The sequence below is a fragment of the Lotus japonicus genome, chromosome 1 (genome assembly GCF_012489685.1).
Source record: "Lotus japonicus ecotype B-129 chromosome 1, LjGifu_v1.2".
NCBI lineage: Eukaryota > Viridiplantae > Streptophyta > Magnoliopsida > Fabales > Fabaceae > Lotus > Lotus japonicus.
Genome location: NC_080041.1, coordinates 134,885,399 through 134,903,435, shown reverse-complemented (window position 1 = coordinate 134,903,435; position 18,037 = coordinate 134,885,399). Strand labels below are relative to the sequence as shown.

At 36.9% G+C, this 18,037-nt stretch overlaps 2 protein-coding genes and 1 pseudogene across 3 annotated transcripts; 1 reads left to right on the top strand and 2 right to left on the bottom strand.

Annotated features, from left to right (window-relative positions):
- Window positions 1-597: 597 nt before the first annotated feature.
- Window positions 598-8,718, bottom strand: LOC130731226 (coiled-coil domain-containing protein SCD2). The gene is made up of 21 exons (XM_057583452.1): window positions 8,572-8,718; window positions 8,168-8,488; window positions 8,032-8,085; window positions 7,872-7,925; window positions 7,568-7,621; window positions 7,079-7,476; window positions 6,596-6,677; window positions 6,332-6,373; window positions 5,891-5,953; window positions 5,160-5,213; window positions 4,698-4,721; window positions 4,278-4,349; window positions 4,076-4,156; window positions 3,935-3,995; window positions 3,432-3,539; window positions 3,190-3,305; window positions 2,314-2,383; window positions 1,934-1,975; window positions 1,509-1,549; window positions 1,275-1,401; window positions 598-907 (listed from the first exon to the last, which is right to left on the bottom strand). The coding sequence occupies exons 2-21, from the start codon at window positions 8,486-8,488 to the stop codon at window positions 786-788; spliced, it is 1,986 nt and encodes a 661-aa protein (XP_057439435.1). The 5' UTR covers window positions 8,572-8,718; the 3' UTR covers window positions 598-785.
- Window positions 8,719-10,758: 2,040 nt separating this feature from the next.
- Window positions 10,759-15,693, top strand: LOC130731225 (uncharacterized; annotated as a pseudogene). The gene is made up of 2 exons (XR_009016595.1): window positions 10,759-11,032; window positions 11,314-15,693. The product of XR_009016595.1 is annotated as an uncharacterized LOC130731225 (transcript).
- A 1,097-nt stretch (window positions 15,694-16,790) lies between these two features.
- Window positions 16,791-17,348, bottom strand: LOC130726812 (peroxisomal and mitochondrial division factor 1-like). Its single transcript, XM_057578121.1, has one exon. It carries the CDS (start codon window positions 17,346-17,348, stop codon window positions 16,791-16,793), a length of 558 nt encoding a protein of 185 aa, XP_057434104.1.
- Between the last annotated feature and the right edge of the window lie 689 nt (window positions 17,349-18,037).

The window sequence follows — 18,037 nt, the reverse complement described above, 5'->3', positions numbered from 1 at the left end:
GAAGCTTGTCAATAACGTGACTTTCTTTGCTTATCCTCTGAATGCATACACATATATTTGCCTCATTCTATATGCCACATTTTTCTACAGCTTTTACTATGAATTATTCATATGAATTTACTTGTGGAGTAAATTACACAAAGGTATTTCCAATAGATAAAAATTTGCAGGATTGAAGAATTTTTTAATACGTACAGGTCCCGAGTTCAAACAAGCAAAATCCCAAAAATATAATTTTCATTACTATTTTCATAACTAAATATATTTTTTGCATTTGTTGGTGATAAGGTTTTTTTCCTTGAAAGTTTTATTACCGTCAACATGATTTTTAACAACCTTCCTATATACTTTTTTATTACACATATATTTTGTGTAAAAATACTTGTTTATATTAGTTCGGGTGATTCGAAAAAAACTGTAGTTGTTCATCTCAATAAATTACTTTTGTGGAGTAGAAACTTAAGTGATTATTTCTTACAATTTCTTGTTTCGGATCAGAATTTTGTCAAGATTTTTATCGACAATGTTTTATTTTTAAAATGATCGACAATGTTTATTTAACACAATTTATAAAGCACCACAGTAAAGGTAAAAATATGAATCAAATCTATTATTAACATAAAATTTTATACATTATCATAATAACTGATAACATTGTTTTTATGAATATGATACACTGAAAAAATAGCCTATTTATCCAATTCTTTTCCTAACTAAAACACAGTTCATTGTGGAACAGTTTGTGAAAGGAATAATTTTGGAAACAAATCTATGTCAGCTTTGTATCAAAAGTCAGAACGACTGGGCGTTTTGGAATGGTCAATATCTTGTTCCAATTCTTTGCGAGATTCATCCCACAGTTGCGTTTCAATTCCTAACTTCTTTATCTCTGCAAGTCCACGCTCAACTGTATAATTGAATAAGTACTCGAAGATCAAATTCAAGGAAACAAATGAAAATGATTTGCAAGAAAAAGTATCAATATTAACTAATTTACTAATTACTAAAAAATCTTAGTCTTTTAGCATTCTACATAGCACTATAGCCTATACCATTTCCAAATACAACCACTAAGTTTGGCAGAAATAAACTACTTTATCTGCTACTGGTTTTTTCCTGGCAGGTAAAATGAACCAGAGAAGTGGCTACAGAAGGCAAAAACTATAATAGCAGAGTCATAATATTCACCCAAAAAATAATAGAGGAAACAATTATGTGATGCTTAAGGTTTGCAGGTAAATTACAAGGGATGGGAAAAAAGGGATTCACATTACCATCAACTGCATCTTGTGAGGTAGGTGTCTTGGCGTTACGATTGATCCAGTGCTGCAGACGCTCCTCTGCTATGTCAGGTTCTATTTCATGCCTTTTTGCTCTTCTCCAAATATAAGTAAGCCAAGCCTAAAGGAAAATGACAAACAAGATGAGAAGGTGACTAATAGGACATACCTATGAAATTACAAGACCAAAACAATAAAGAAAAACAATGAATATATCCTTGGAATTACCTTCTTAAAAGATACATCTTCAGTCTCCTCCAGGCTCAACTCTGAAAGTAAAAAAGTTATCTTTGAATGAAATATACAATAATCGAATTGAAGATTTTAGTTTTTTTTCTTTTTAGATACGAGTTCTGGTCCTATGAAAATGTCAAAGCGAATCAAGTTGCAGATATGATAGCTTTAAGGATGATGTCTTGTATAAGATTGAATGGTCAAAACTCAAAATCAGTTCTCTTTACCTCCTATACTTTGAGCATACATATAAAATAAGCTCAAATGCCTCAAGGTAGTTCTCTCATGACAGACAAGTCGCAAAGAGCTTAATATTTGTTTACTATCAAAAAATATTATCACTCCACTCCACCAGCATATAATCTCAACTCTTTACCACATCATCACGGCATATACAAAGTGTGACATGGAAAACTTACGAAATGCATCACACTGCCCTTCAATTGGTAGTTTCAGGTCATCTGCAACAAAAAATAAGACAAGAGTCAGGCTCCATACATAAGCAATCTTTGACAGAATGAAACCCACGATAATAGATTTAATTAACCCTACATACTTGCACTGGATTCTCCTCTTCTTTTATTTCTTATTAAGCAAAGGGGGTAGAATTTTTTATTTAAGTGTATAATTGTATATAGTATAGTGAGTCATGCGACACTACGATTTGCATTTTAAAAAGGAGCTGGATTTGAATAAAAAAGATTGTTAATTATCATTTTTTAGGGGAAATATTTTACAACACAAGATGATGACAGCTGAATTTGCAGGTAAAGAATCAATATATAATACAACTTTGCACCTGAAAAACCAGCTCTCAATGCATTTGGACGCCTGTGTTGAGCCATTGCAACTGCCAATGCTTCTTCCACCTTTAAAACAATAAAGTCAGTCATGAAAATCCCTTGTTATACTTGGTAACTAACAAATACCAGTAAATAATAATGAAATACTTTTTATTAAGAAGAATTCTTCGATTTGTTATTTTCATGATGAAAAATACTAACGACACTCTTTGACATTATTTTTGTAACACTCTTTTCTACTATTGGGTAAAATCACACATTGAATTTGATACTACTCGTAGAAAGTGAGCTCAAGTTATTCAATTGAGTTAGTTAGTTTGTTAGATTCTTAGGGGAAGTTATTTGTTTGTTAGCTTCCTAGAGTCTATTTATGTAACACAATTATTTTCAGTTACCACATTGTATATAACACACATTCTACAGTGAAATGAATTAGACTTTCAGTTCATATGTTTAACATGGTATCAGATGAAACACTTTCTCTTCTCTTCCGCGCCTTCTTGCAACTCAGTAATAAAATTGAGTTTGTTGATGGATCTGCTCCCGAAACCTGATCCTGATGATGCTCGCTTTTCAGCTTCAGAAAGGTGTAATACCTTGGTACTCTCCTGGATCAATCGCTCGGATTCCCCTGACATTGTCATTAGCACCATTTGGATTGATTGTGCTGCTGATGCTTGGAAGGATCTCAGGGATTGATTTTTACAAGGTGATTTTGTTTGCATTTCTAAACACTGCCAGGTCTCTAATGTTCCAATCAAACCTACCTCTTGAGACAATTTTGAGAGGTTCTCCAATCACTCCATGTTGTTTGAACAAAATAACTAAATAAAGGACATGCTTGCACATATTTTAGAATAACGATATGATACCTTTAGAGAAACCAGTTCCCGCAAACCCTGCTCGACAAAAAGCATATTCTCAACATTACCCTCTCCAGAAAGTTCATTAAGGTCACGTTGATCTTCTGTATCCTCTAAATCGAGCTCTATAGTGTGTAGTACAAAAGTTGAAAGACAGTTAATCACTCCAAATTAATTTAAAGAGGTACATAATGTAACTGAGCGAACAACTAAAACAGGAAAACTAAAACTTCCAGAGTAATAAGTGTTACCTGTTTCTTGTTTAGCTTTCTCTCCCGCAGCTAATACAACTTCAACTGGATTAGGGGCGAATGTAGACCAGTATTTGCATTTTGCTTCAGCTATCTCAGCATGAATACCTGCCATATATTTCAAAGCGTGACTTTTTTTTCTTTTTAGATTTTTATAGATTTTATAAAAGAAATTATCTTCTTCATTTTAATCCACCAACAGTGTGTTGAATCAGTTTGGTCAATTCACAATTTAGTGTGCTTGATTTGTAATAAGGTCCTTCTGATTTATCTAGGCTAGTGAGGTTCCACTTTCCTAGGCTTAAAATGTCAGAAGGGGCCTCCAGCTCCATTACGATTCAGTTGAACGCAATAAAAATACAAAGTTTTTCCTATTAAATCTGTGCATCAAAACAAATGAATATTTACACGTTCTTCAAAATAAGAAAATGAATAAAACTCTTATTTATGGAGGTTAAAAGACTCAAATATGCATATTTGAACGAATAATGGGATGACATTACCATGTCGAACGCACAAACCCCAATACCGAGCTAGCCAACACCTCTTCAACACAACCTCTTCCTAAAAGACAGAACGTAAAATCACATAACTATGATTAATATTATAAAATTAAAACATCAGTATTAACATTAAAACCCAACCATTTCTTCGGGGGTGAGGATCATTCGTTGAGTCACAAGCCGTAGCTTCTCCAGTGCAGACGTCGCCTCCTCCCTTGCAATCTGACAGAAAGTGTGAGAAATCTAAAGTAAGTTATACAAGCACAGTGTTTCTATGCATTAAATTTGGCAGAAGAATTTGAAACACAACCCCTAAAACGTACAATGTAAAAATGCTGGATACCTCAGCATCCGCCCGAAGAGCTTCAACGTCTTGAAAGCCTCCTCGATTCCTTGAAGCATTTCTTAGAGCAGCCTGAAAATGGAAAGATATTCAACATCCGACTTCCACATCACGTTTCTAAATTTTCTATTTTAGCACCCTAACTAATACCTTACCTCTCATCGAGCTGAGCACTAGGCCCAGCGAATATCACCTCAATATATGAATTAGTAAGAAACAAAGATAGTAAACCGCAAATTTCGCAATTGATGTTCCACACACCATTATACTAAGGTTATACCGGTTTATTTGATGAATGTATATGCCAGTAATTGATGCATAACGACTAGGAATAGAAATCTCACCTAGTCCTTGCATTGTGACTGTATTATTGGTGAATAATAAGAGAAAGACAGTTATGGAAAGGGAAAAAAGATGAACCTCTCTTTGCTGCAGTGCTGCCTCCTTCCTGAAGAATAAAACGAACAGAACATGTCATCATACAAAAATGTTTAAGGAAACTGAACCTACCCAGTCACTAGTGGCATTGCTTAATTTGATCTTGACTTTGGTCTTGTTAATTTATAGCTAATTTTTCTGCTGCATTTTATAGTTTTTTCAAAAAACACTTACTGATCAAATTGTGGATGGATTTCCTTCAAATTTTCAACTCATGTATTGAAATAGATTCAATAAATAGTGCAAATTAGGTTCAATGAAGGTTAAGAATCCCAAAGTAGACAGGAACACAAAATGAATAATTAACAGAAAAGTGGAGAGGGTGAAAATTACAAAGTGGACAATAATATTCATATTTTAAACCATATTAAATGGCAAGTGAAGATACTTTTGTATCATCTGCCTGGGAGATTTATACCATAAAAACTCGTCTAAATGCTAAACTTGCCTGCTTAAAAGACGAGCTTCCAAAGTTACACCTTCTCCGAGATTAGCAACCTAAAAAGGAAATAGGAAAGTAGAATTTACATGAAAATCCAGGTCAATATTGGTGTTAAATGCTAATGTTAATGCATCATGCGAATGTACACTGATTTGTCAAACTCTAAGAAATGAGTTTAGTTTTGATGTACTACTTTGATAAAATTAATTTTATTTAAAGGTTATGGTCACATTATTTTAAGTCTAACCATAGTGAATTCCGTTCCACTACCTTTGGCTACATGACTTCGGCTGACATGAACAGATTCAAGCATGTAAACTAGATCATTTTTTTTGTACAACAAGGATGGGATCCAGATTTGCTGCAGTCAAGTAAAGCACACGATCGTCACTCTAGTATATTAGACTGTTCAATATATTTTAGATCGGTAAATGAAAATTAGAGATTGGTAACTGTTAAGTGGGATTGAACAATTGGGTCTATGATTGTTCAAATTGGAATCAGATTTGTGATTGGTCAGCTGCACCTGCAAGCAATAACTATGTGCATTACCTACAGCAAATCCAGATCCACAATGATGTTAATATTTAAACCTATAACATCTTGCGGTGCAAGTAGTAAGCACTAAGTTCCTCATCGTTATTCCATTCGTAGTACTTTTGCACTAGACCAATAAAGAAACAAAAATTGTCAAAGAAGGATGCACACATTGGCTGCTCCCTTAATGTATTACCTGTAGCTCCAGTTGCCTTACTCTTGATTCAGCTTCCTCACACCTTTCCTCTGCAAGTCGAAGCTGTGGATACACATAAGTAGGTAACATGCCAAAACAGAGTTTATATAACAAAAACTATCAATTCTCATAGTGAAAACTTGATGTTGTAAGCCTTCAGCCATAATGTAACTTAATGAACACAGCAGCAATATTCATATGACAGTGCTAAGTTGATTAATCCAATCAAACCTAAATTTATATGAGTCCATAAAGAAGATATTGTATCAAATATCAAAATATGAACTGAGGGTTTCAACAGACGAAAGCAATAAAGTAGAGATAAGACATGATTCTTTCTTCTACAATGTCATGTTATAACTAATAGCAACACAGTTAGAATCTCAAAACCAGAGGTGCCTACAAGGAGAAAAAATTATTGAATGTGTTGTATTTTATCACCTTTTCAACCAAATTGTCATTTTCTTCTTGTAGCATATCGAGCTGCATTAAAATTAACATCTCATTAGTAGATTTCTGAAAATAGAATAGATACAAGTAATGCAAGGCAAAGGTAGTTGAAGATTATGAATTTCAGGTGAAGTAAATTTAAAGGGGGTGGAAGGAAGAAGTAGAAATACATAGTGGATTGCTTTGCTAGTGACATTGAAATGAACAATACTTCAGTAATATTTAGATCAAGTTTCCATGGAACAAGGAGCATACCTCATCCTCAAGCTCGGAAGTAGGACGCTGCTGCTGAGGCACATTTTCTCTTACTTTCATACTCCCCAGATCAAGTGACAATCTGCAAGGTCATCAGAAGCACATTGTATTACATTATGCATTGGAAAGTAAATTCTGGACCTCAATGTCATCCCTAACTTACCCAAAGGGATTAAATAACTCCATTACAGGAGATCCAATGATTTTGTTTATAAAATTCAAGTAAAGAAGTCATCTTAATCCCCCAACTCACTTATCTTGATCACATTGGTCCCCTAAGATGAGATTATTTAACACTTGAAGTAAATTAAACAACCATAGATGAAACCTCATGTGGACTACACTAAATACCCGAGCACCACTCTTTCACTACTAGGACCTACAAGGACCAAATATATAATTTTGTTCCCCAATATACACTCTTAAGGTTTTACTTATCAATTTTGTTCTCGTAAAGAAGGTTTAATGGTAAAAGAAGCATACCTCCTGTCTCTTTTAATATCAAAAGGAGGCTCTAAGGGAGGAATTCCCATAGAAGAGGCAGGCCTGAGTGTGATAGGTACACTAGGTGGCACCATGGGAACTACCTTAGAAAGCCCGCTGGGACGGCCAGGGGCTGCGCGAGCAGATGGAGGTTGATCGTTGCTCACATTACCACTGGGCACCCGAGAAATTGCTATAGTGCGAGCAGAGGGAGAAAAATCCAGGGTTCTGATTGCACCTGTAGAACGTGCAGATGGCGGTTGCTGCTGTTCCGCCTGACTGCCAGCCGTGGATGTTCGAGTTGGAGTTTGGTCAGCAGCAGCATTTGCCGAGGCAGATGATCGAAAACTCGACATGGATCTTACAGATATGGGTTGCTCTTGAGCAGTACGAACCGTCTAATATATATAAACAAAATCAACCAAAGTTCCATCAATTAAATTTCTTCCAATTTAGCAGAATTTAACTAAACTGAAAGAAGCCAATTACCAATGGTGACCGTGCTCTTGCAGATAGAGGTTGTTCTTGAGCAGAACGAACAGTCTAATAGAATTAGAAACAACACAAAAACCAGTAGATTCAATTTTTCAAATAAAGCACTGAAAATGATCATCAACATTCAACAATTCATACTGTGTTTTGTTTTCAGTTTGAAAGTCTGTTTCGGGCATTGGAATTTGATATCACACATTCCAATGCCCCAAACGTGAAAGAGGCTTTAGACCTCCTTTGGATGAAAACACTTTCAAACTGAAAACCAAACAGACACTCAAAGGTAGTGAAGTCAAATTACCATTGGTGACCGCGATCTCGCAGATGGAGGTTGTTCTTGAGCAGAGCGAACTGACTAATAGAAACAACATGCAAAATTGTAAACCAGAAGCTTTAGATTTTCATCTATAAATCAACATTACGAGCTAAAATTTCAAAAGGATAGTGTGAAGGTAAATTACCATTGGTGAGCGCGACCTTGGAGCTGGAGGTTGATCCTGAACGCTCCGAACTGACTACATCGAATTCGAAAAGGAATACATTCATGAAGTAGAAGCAAAAGGAAGGGGATGATGAAGGCGGTTAGTAATGACTTACCATGGGAGAGCGAGGACGAATTGGTCTACCACCACCGAGGCCAATGCTTGGTGCGGCGGAATAGTCGAGAGCAATGTCGTCGTCGTCGTCATCTTCGTCGTCGATTCCGGATGATGAATGCGACATGACCTGTGCGAGTCTCTGAGCGGCAGCTTTGGTGGCGGTGTTCTGCGTTCTCCTTGCATTGATCATGGCGGAGCCGGTTGAGCCTGCACGCGAGTGGCGGTTGAGCGGCGACATCATGATCGGCGAGGACGGCGTCGTTGGCGTCGTGCCTGATGAGCTCTTCTGCCTGTCGTACTGCATTCTCCGGCGATCCATCTAGAAAATAAAAACGAGAAAAACGTGATCTCGATTCTCAACGTGTTATCATCATTCGCATTTTCTGTTAGGACGGTTATTACCTGAGAGGCTGGCTGAGACGATGAAACAGAACCGGTGAGGAAGAAGAAGATGAGGGATGGAGACGGTGGAGAGAAGTTGGAGTGGCGTCCTGCTATTGTGGAGTGGAGGGACGGAGGATCCGTTCGTTAACAAAATACCAAGTTAGAGCTGTGACGTGGAACCAGGCCTCAATTCTTCCATTTTTTAACGGTAAATGTTTCCTTCTTGTTTATTTTGGTTTAATCTGAAATTTCATTCAAGTTGATTTACCATATGCTTTATGATTTGATATGGTAAGAAAATTTACACTTGTTTTGAGTTTGGAATTATGGGATAGTGATTGTTAGTTTTTATGAGTATGGAAAAACCTGATTTTGAGAAAATGTTTTTGTGGACCCTTGATAGAACCTCGTAGCCGTTAGTAGGGGTAACATCGTCTAGGTACATCTACTTAGTTTAGTTCTAGGAGCAGCAGATTATCTATTACATTGAGCTATTAGTGCATGAAAAGGGTAATCAACGAGATGTAATTTTCCTCGATGACACGATACGACATATGATATATGAGAGAGGAAAAGAGTTATCTGCTAGATTGAGTCGCCTATGTCGATGAGGTCACTTCCTCAACGCTAGTCGTCTCTGTCACCATGTCGTACTCTGTTTCGAGCTCCTTTCGACTGTGACAGCTCTCTGTACATGTCTTATAGCCAATCATCAACATTGTTTGCAAGGTCATCATTGGTCACGTCTGCATTATAATCTCACATAGTTTGTTGTTTCTCCTGAGAGTATTGAGTCTTGTTATTTATGAATGTGTTAGCTTTGAAGTTTGTCACTTTCATTTTCCTAGATACAAAAAAAAACTGAAGCAAGAACTCAATTAAATGAATGAATTCTTTTAGTGACTAAAACATATGTGAAAGTTCATGTGGACTACTAATTGGTTAAAAAAGTTTTCAAATAAGTTTTATAACGTCATAAATTCCTTTTTTAAATTAAATAAAAAGTGAATTTATTTATCTTTTCGATGTAAGAATTAAAATTAAAATTAAAAGACGAAAAAAATGATTTTTTTTACAATTTTAAATTTAAGTGAAAGGATAAAAACGAGTGAATCACCATTTTGGTCCCTAAGAAAGTAGACACCGGTCATATTAGTCCCTAGAGATCATTAATGGTTAAAAAAATCTTTGTAAGTGTTGACGTCGGTCATAGTAGTCCCTATCTAAGTTTGGTCGTTAGTCCCTGGAACGGAAAGTGCTCATGTGTCACGTTATGTGTCACGTAGGTTTCAATTTAGTCCCCGACGTTATCAATTTAGTCCCTAGGTAATTAAATTAAATTTAAATAATGAGTTAAAAAAATAAAAATACAAGAATAGAAAATCTTAATTAAAAAAATAAAAAATAAGCCAAATAATTAAAAAATCAGATAAAAACTTAATAAATAAAAAAATCACATCATCAACTTCTTCCAAAGCTTCCACAGGTAGATTTAGTACAAAGAGAACAAAGATAATTAAAAAGCAACATCAAAGAAGACTAAGAATTAAAGTGCAGCAAAATGAAACTAATAAAAGGAAGGGAACGAATGTTGTAGCAGCTTCAGCAGCATCACGTCCCTCACATATTGACAAGTCCTGTGTGTTGTACTTGAAAGCCTCTCCATGAAATTCACAGCAACCCTTGGCGAGGCTGAGTGGAGGCTTTGGATCGGTGGTGGCTGGTCGGCAGTCGCTATAGTGAATCGGTGGCGGCTAGGTGGCGTGGAGGCTTTCGGGAGGGGATGGGTTTGGGTTAGGTTTCCAGAAGATGAAGATGATGAAAAGGATCTAGGGTTTTTTTTATTATAACTAATATTTAAAAAAAATCTGGTTAATTTTTTATTTTTTGTAATTCATAATTTTAATTAAATTTAGTTTGGATTTTCTATTTATTTTTTATTTTTTAACTCATTATTTTAATTAAATTAATTACCTAGGAACTAATAACGTGAGAGACTAAATTGAAACCTACGTGGCACATAACGTGACACATGGGCACTTTCCGTTCCAGGGACTAACGACCAAACTTAGATAGGGACTACTATGATCGACGTCAACACTTACAGAGATTTTTTTAACCATTAATGATCTCTAGAGACTAATATGACCGGTGCCTACTTTCTTAGGGACCAAAATTGTGATTCACTCGACAAAAACATATTTAATCCTAATATATTAGTCCAGATGAATCAAAAAATAAACCTCCAATTTTCCGATGAATAAAAAAAAAAAGAAAAAAAAACTTCTCGGAATGTTCTACGCTTCCACTTGCCATTTTCCCCCTTCTCTTGAAAACCTTGACTCAATGTTTCACGTCCCGCTTCCAGCACACTCTCTCCCTCCTTCTTCTCCCAAACCATAACTACATAAACATAATTCAAGTGATGTGCTGAATTATTCAACAGCAAAAGCTCATCACAGTCTCAGCCATAGTACAGGTTAGTTTCCTTATCTTCACTTACTTCGATCTCGCTATTCATTTCCTTCTCAGTTTGCGATTTAGGGTTTTATGCTCAAACTTTTAGTATTGCTCCTTATTCTGCTTATTTTCAATTGGATTGTCAGTTCCTATTTTGAAACTTGGGTTATAGAGTATGCTTTATTATGCTAGCTGCACTAACTTGACAATATGATCCAATTATTATTATTATTATCTAAACACATTTACTATTTTTGTTTATGCAAGTAACGCCTGACATTTTTTTAAATGATTCATCAGGGGGTTTGGCTTGTGCCAATCAGGTGAAGAAGATGTTGCATCCTGTCTGGGTGTTGAATTTATGAAGAGGAAGAAGTGTTTCCTTGTCGATCGATGTGTTATGTGACTCAGAGGACTTCAGTATTTGGGTTTTGATTTCAATTCACCCATGGAATGCAACAAGGAAGAAGCTCTGAGGGCGAAGCGAATAGCTCAAAATAGAATGCAAAGCGGTGACTTTGTAGGGGGACTCAAGTTTGCTATGAAAGCCAAACAAATGTTTCCGGAGACTCAGAACATTGCGCAGATCCTTGCTGTTTGTGAGGTTCATTGTGCTGCACAGAACAAAGTCTCCGGGTCTGACATGGACTGGTATGGAATTCTTCAGACTGAACCATTAGCTGGTGAAGTTACTATAAGGAAACAATATAGGAAGCTGGCACTGCTACTTCATCCTGACAAAAATAAATCTCCTGGGGCGGAGGCTGCTTTCAAGTTGATTGAGGAAGCTAACCGATTTTTGAGTGACCAAATAAAGTGTTCTTCATATGATTTGAGGATCACAGGCCCTTTGAGGACTACATTTTGGACACATTGCTCACACTGTAAAACTAGGTACCAGTACTACAAAACCGTTATGAATGCTAAGTTGCGATGCCAACAATGTGCCAAGTCCTTTAGAGCCTATGATATCGCATACCAGGACGCATCACCTGGATATACACGGTCATCATCTGATAACCATAAAAAGCCTCCAAAGCATGTGCCACCAAAAGAAGCATCAAAAAGTAATGGGGGGAAACCTTGTGGTAGAAAGCCGAGGGATAGGTTTGGGCGGTTTACTCCTGTGTATATGTCAAAACGCACTGCTGGAGTTGCTAAAGTAAGTGCCCCACCTGAAGAATCAGTTTTAGAGAATAAAATGAAAATTGCGCGGTCAAGTTTGCAAAGAAAGGAGGGCTCCAAGTCAGATGTTGGTGATAGAGAGCCCAAATCGAGCAAATGTTCTCCGCTTAATTCAAATTTGCACTCCCATGCTCGAAATCCCCCTCAGCGTGATGAACTGCGAACTTTTTGGACATATTGCCCACACTGTAAAACTAGGTACCAGTACTGCAAAAACGTTATGAATGCTAAGTTGCGATGCCAACAATGTACCAAGTCCTTTAGAGCCTACGATATGGCATACCAGGACGCATCACCTGGATATACACGGTCATCATTTGATAACCATAAAGAACCTCCAAAGCATGTGCCACCAAAAGATGCATCAAAAAGTGATGGGGGGAAACCTTGTGGCAGAAGGCTGAGGGATAAGTTTGGGCGGTTTTCTCCTGTGTCTATGTCAAAACGCACCTCTGGAGTTGCTAAAGTAAGTTTCCCACCTGAAGAATCAGTTTTAGAGAATAGAATGAAAATTGAGCAGTCAAGTTTGAAGAGAAAGGAGGCCTCCAAGTCAGATGTTGATGATAGAGAGCCCAAATCGAGCAAATGTTCTCCACTTAATTCAAATTTGCATCCCAATTTTGAGATCTGGTACCCAGATCCAGAATTCAGTGATTTTGAGAAGGATAGGGCGGAGGATTGTTTTGCTGCTAATCAATTCTGGGCTATTTTTGATGATATTGATAGTATGCCAAGATTATATGCTCTCGTCCGGAAAGTCTACTCGCCTTTCAAGTTGAAGATTACTTGGCTTGACATTGACTCAGATGATCAAGGTGAGATTGATTGGCATGATGCTGGTTTGCCTGTTGCCTGTGGCAAGTATAAACTTGGGAAATCTTATAGAACTGCAGATCGTGCTATGTTCTCTCACCAGATCCATTGCATAAAAAGAAGCGACATAGGTTCTTATCTGGTTTATCCCAAGAAGGGCGAGACTTGGGCAATTTTCAGAGATTGGGATATTGGGTGGAGTTCTAATCCAGAAAAGCATCCTGAATATCAATTTGAATATGTGAAAGTCCGATCTGATTTTGATAAGAATATTGGGATTCGAGTTTCTTATCTTGGCAAAGTGAAAGGGTTTGTTAGTATCTTTCAGCAAACTGTGCAGGATGGATTTAGATTATTTTGCATTCCGCCTAATGAGCTGTACAGGTTTTCACATCAAATTCCTTCATATAAGATGGCTGGTAATGAAAGGGAAGGTGTTCCAAGAGGGTCTTTGGAACTTGACCCTGCTGGTCTTCCTATTAGTCTTTTTGAAGTTGGTGGTTCTGGTGACGAGAAATTGGAGGATGGAGTGCTAAACAATGGAATCAATGCTTCAATTCATAAATCTTCCATGTCTAAAGCTGAACAGGAAATGTCTAATGAGGGTACTCGCAAAGCAAAGTTGCCTGAGAGTAATGCTTCTGGAAGAGTCTCGCCTATCCTTTTAAGGTCACCAAGGTCAAATGGTCAAGCAAGCACTTGTCAGTATATGTCAAAATGTACAGCCGGAGTTGGTGTCTCTTACAAAGTTGAAAAGAGTAAAGGGGGCCATGAGACTGCAGGATTGACAAAGGCTAGTGTTGGAACTTCCAAACCTGGTACATTCAAAGTCAAGGAATCGCAAAACCCGAAAAATGTTGGAAGTAAGAGAGCAAGGCAGTCAGCATCAGATTCGAGAGATGATCGCACGGCTGAAATTGTTAATGACTTGAAAGATACCAAAGTTCGAGAAAACGGTGCTGATCCTTCTGGGCTTGATGCAGGAATCCATCATAGAAAATCTTCCAGGAAAAAACAGCGTGTTTCATACACAGCTGAAGGTGGTGATAGTCAGAGTTCTTCCAAAAGGTCACGGCAACATGAATCATTTAATATTGCTGAAGTGGGGAGAAAAGAAGTGTCAGCTAATGGTGGGTTGTTCAGTAACAGTAGTCCAGCTAGTTTCACTGCAGGTGTGGCTGGACAGAATGGAGAGATGAGAAACAAAGTAAGTGCCCCACCTGAAGAGTCGCTTTTAGAGAATAAAATGAAAAATAAGAAGTCAAAATTGCAAAGAAAGGCAGCATCCAAGTCAGATCATGATGATAGAACGCCCAAAGCTGATAATTGTTCTCCACCTAATTCAAATTTGCCTCCCAATTTAGAGGTCTGCTGCCCTGATCCAGTCAGCTAATGGTGGGTTGTTCAGTAACAGTAGTCCAGCTAGTTTCACTGCAGGTGTGGCTGGACAGAATGGAGAGATGAGAAACAAAGTAAGTGCCCCACCTGAAGAGTCGCTTTTAGAGAATAAAATGAAAAATAAGAAGTCAAAATTGCAAAGAAAGGCAGCATCCAAGTCAGATCATGATGATAGAACGCCCAAAGCTGATAATTGTTCTCCACCTAATTCAAATTTGCCTCCCAATTTAGAGATCTGCTGCCCTGATCCAGATTTCAGTGATTTTGAGAAGGATAGGGTGGAAGACTGTTTTGCTGCTAGTCAATTCTGGGCTGTTTTTGATGATATTGATGTTATGCCAAGATTCTATGCTCTTATCCGGAAAGTCTACTCCCCTTTCAAGTTGCAGATTACTTGGCTTGATGTTGACTCAGATGACCAGGGTGAGATTGATTGGCATGGTGCAGGTTTACCTGTTGCCTGTGGTAAGTACAAACTTGGTCCATCTCAGATAACTACAAAGCATGCTATGTTCTCTCACCAGATACATTGTATAAAAGGAAGCGACAGGGGTTCCTATCTGGTATATCCCAAGAAGGGAGAAACTTGGGCAATTTTCAGAGATTGGGATATTGGATGGAGTTCAAATCCTGGAAAGCATTCCAAATATCAATTTGAGTATGTGGAAGTCCTATCTGATTTTGATGAGAATATTGGTATTGGAGTTTCTTATCTTGGCAAAGTGAAAGGGTTTGTTAGCCTCTTTCAAAAAACTGTGCAAAATGGATTTAGATCATTTTGCATTCCACCTAATGAGCTATACCGATTTTCACATCAGATTCCTTCGTATAAGATGACTGGTGATGAAAGAGAAGGTGTTCCAAGAGGTTCTTTTGAACTTGACCCCGCCGGTCTGCCTCTTAGTCTTTTTGAAGTTCACAATTCTGGTCTTACCAATCCTTAGAAAGAAGTACACCACAGTCAAATATAAGAAAGCACTAGTCAGTATGAACTATGAACTATGACAAAGAGATTGGCCACAGGGACTAAGGTCACCAAGAGTTAAGCACGGAAAATCATTTAAGAGATGCAGGTGAATGTTCAACGGGCAAGTTGACTGATAATTACAGACACTGACAAAACTATGAAGGACAACAATTGAGCTGAGCTGACATTTATTCTAATGAATCGAATTTCACCATAAGTATGTATGTACATTGTTCATCCCAGAGCGAATGGAGCTGACATGTTAAACTAAATCGTTTTCTACTATATGTATATGTTATCATAATTGTTCTTTTTTACCTGACCCTCAGTTTATTATGTGCTAATGGCAATCCATGTTTAGTCTCTGAAAAAAAAGCTCATCAAATATTTGAGTTAGTTTTATAAAGTAAACAAAATAGTTGATTATTATATAGTGAAGGATTATGTCTCATTTTCTTTCTCGTAGTTTCAATGGAATTATTTTTTTAATCAAAGGCCATAACAAGATCAATTTTCAATTGCTTTGATTTTAACTCTACTGATTTACTGATTCTCATGTACCAATTGTTAAAGCATGGTTGCAAAGATGTATGAATATTACATACATTACCATACAACAAGGCTTAAAATGTTGTGATTTGGTGCAAGATTATTCTCAGATTAAAAACATGTAATAATCAAGTATCAAGTGTATATATTCTTTCATGTGCTCAACCATTTGTATTACTTCTCTAAAGACCAAAATTGGAAGGTGGATTTTTGTATGAAGCATTACAGCTTTCTTCACTTTAACAGAAAATAATATTACTGAGATGTTATGTTGCTCATAGTAGCTTACAATGGAAATTCCTCGCACATGTATATTGAAATGGTTTATGACCACGCCTGTAAAAAGTCATATTCCATAGGCCTTATTGCAACCGCTATATTCCAACATTCAAGACACCCAATATTATGTTTTGGATTTCGACTAAATGTATCATCAATTGAGGTAATTTTGTAGGAGTTTGGTTGTACTAGAATTTTGAAGGCATAACTCTACGTCAAAAGTTAGTTTTAGAGGTGATGATTGTCTTTCTACATATAAAGACTATCTTAATCATATTTGTATTCAATGTATGATTTCTCACTACGTAAACATGAACATTATGTTTATAAGCTAATAACATGGACAAAATATATGAACATCATCGATATATGAGAATATGGAATGAGAGAACTATCACACAATGTATAGATCAAAGCATCATATATGAACATCATTGATACTTTTGATCCTTGACATGAATCAAAATTGACAAATTTGAAAAACAAAAGCAAGATGATTAGCAAAAATAAAATAAAATTGAAGCATATTGATCATGACTAAAAAAAGTAAAACCTGCTAAACCTAAAACTCTATGATAGAAAATCTTCAGCGTTTTTCTTTGGATGCATAGATCAAAGCAGCAGAAGCAACAGCAGCAACAGCTATTGCTACTAGAGGATGCATTTTCACCTCCAACACCGATTCCAGAAACCCCATCTTCATATTCTTCTTAGCCCAATCCTCTAACATAGATTTCTTCCTAGCAAGAGTTTCTGTAGACCGCACTGCCCACTCCTTCAACTCATATTTCTTCTTAGCAAGAGTTTCTGTAGACCACGCCGCCGCCACTTGACACTGCAACTTCAATCCCTTCAACATTTTTTCCAACTCAGATTGAGCAACAACCTTCTCCAACTTCTCAAACCCCTCAAGTCCTTGCCTCAACAAAATGATTTTCTCCTTATGATAATCAATTGTATCCCTTATCCTACTGTCCCTTTCCTGAACTTCCTTCATCTTCAACACCCAAATTTTCCTCTGCAAATCCCTCATCAACATTTCTTTCTCTGAATTCACCTTCTTCAACTCTTGCACTTGCTTCTCCAATGACTCCTTGTCTTCCAGAGCCTTCATCAATTTAGCAGCCTCAGCATTAGTGGCCATGTCGCACTCCATCATCACGACATCGTCGGCCGGCACCACCTCTCTCTGCATGTCTTCCCGCCAAACCTTCACTCCGTTGGCAAAGTTATCGTCGGGCTCAATATCAGTGTGGAGGAGTTTTTTGTTTTCTTAAACCCTACACTGTTTCTTTTAAACCCTGCACTGATGAGTCAAAGTTTGTTTTGTTTGTTGTAGAAGATATGGTTTGTTTAAAAATAATGGATAATGGTCTATTAGTCCCTTGATTTAACGTAATTTGGTTTTGATCTTTTTCTATAAAATATTGATCATTTCCTTTTGATTGCATTTAGTTTGGATTTAGTCCTTATCGGAGGACGGAGCTCCGACAAGACGGCTAAGTGGCAGGTGAACGATGACGGAAATTTATCCACATCATTTTTAATTTCACAAATATATTTAATAATTAAATTTAATTAAAAATATTAATTGTTAAAAAAAAAGGGTCCTACAATTAGTTTATGGAATTTTTTGTATGCTTGTCTAATATACATTTAGAAAGAGGTCCAACTTTGGACCCTCAATTTCACCAGTGACCAACTGTCACCTCTGTTTTTAATTTTCGTATCCTAAATTCATTAATCATTATTAAGACTTAATTCATCTCAGCATAAATTTTATTTTGCATTGTGTGTTTGAGTTTAGGGGATCAAACACGCACGAGGAAACAT

Coding starts and splice junctions, on each gene's coding strand:
- LOC130731226 (XM_057583452.1), bottom strand. CDS start 8,488: ATGGATCGCCGGAGAATGCAGTACGACAGGCAGAAGAGCTCATCAGGC. Junction 8,086..8,167: donor TTCGTCCTCGCTCTCCCATG/GTAAGTCATTAC, acceptor AATTCGATGTAG/TCAGTTCGGAGCGTTCAGGA. Junction 5,954..6,331: donor ATGACAATTTGGTTGAAAAG/GTGATAAAATAC, acceptor GTGTATCCACAG/CTTCGACTTGCAGAGGAAAG.
- LOC130726812 (XM_057578121.1), bottom strand. CDS start 17,348: ATGGCCACTAATGCTGAGGCTGCTAAATTGATGAAGGCTCTGGAAGAC.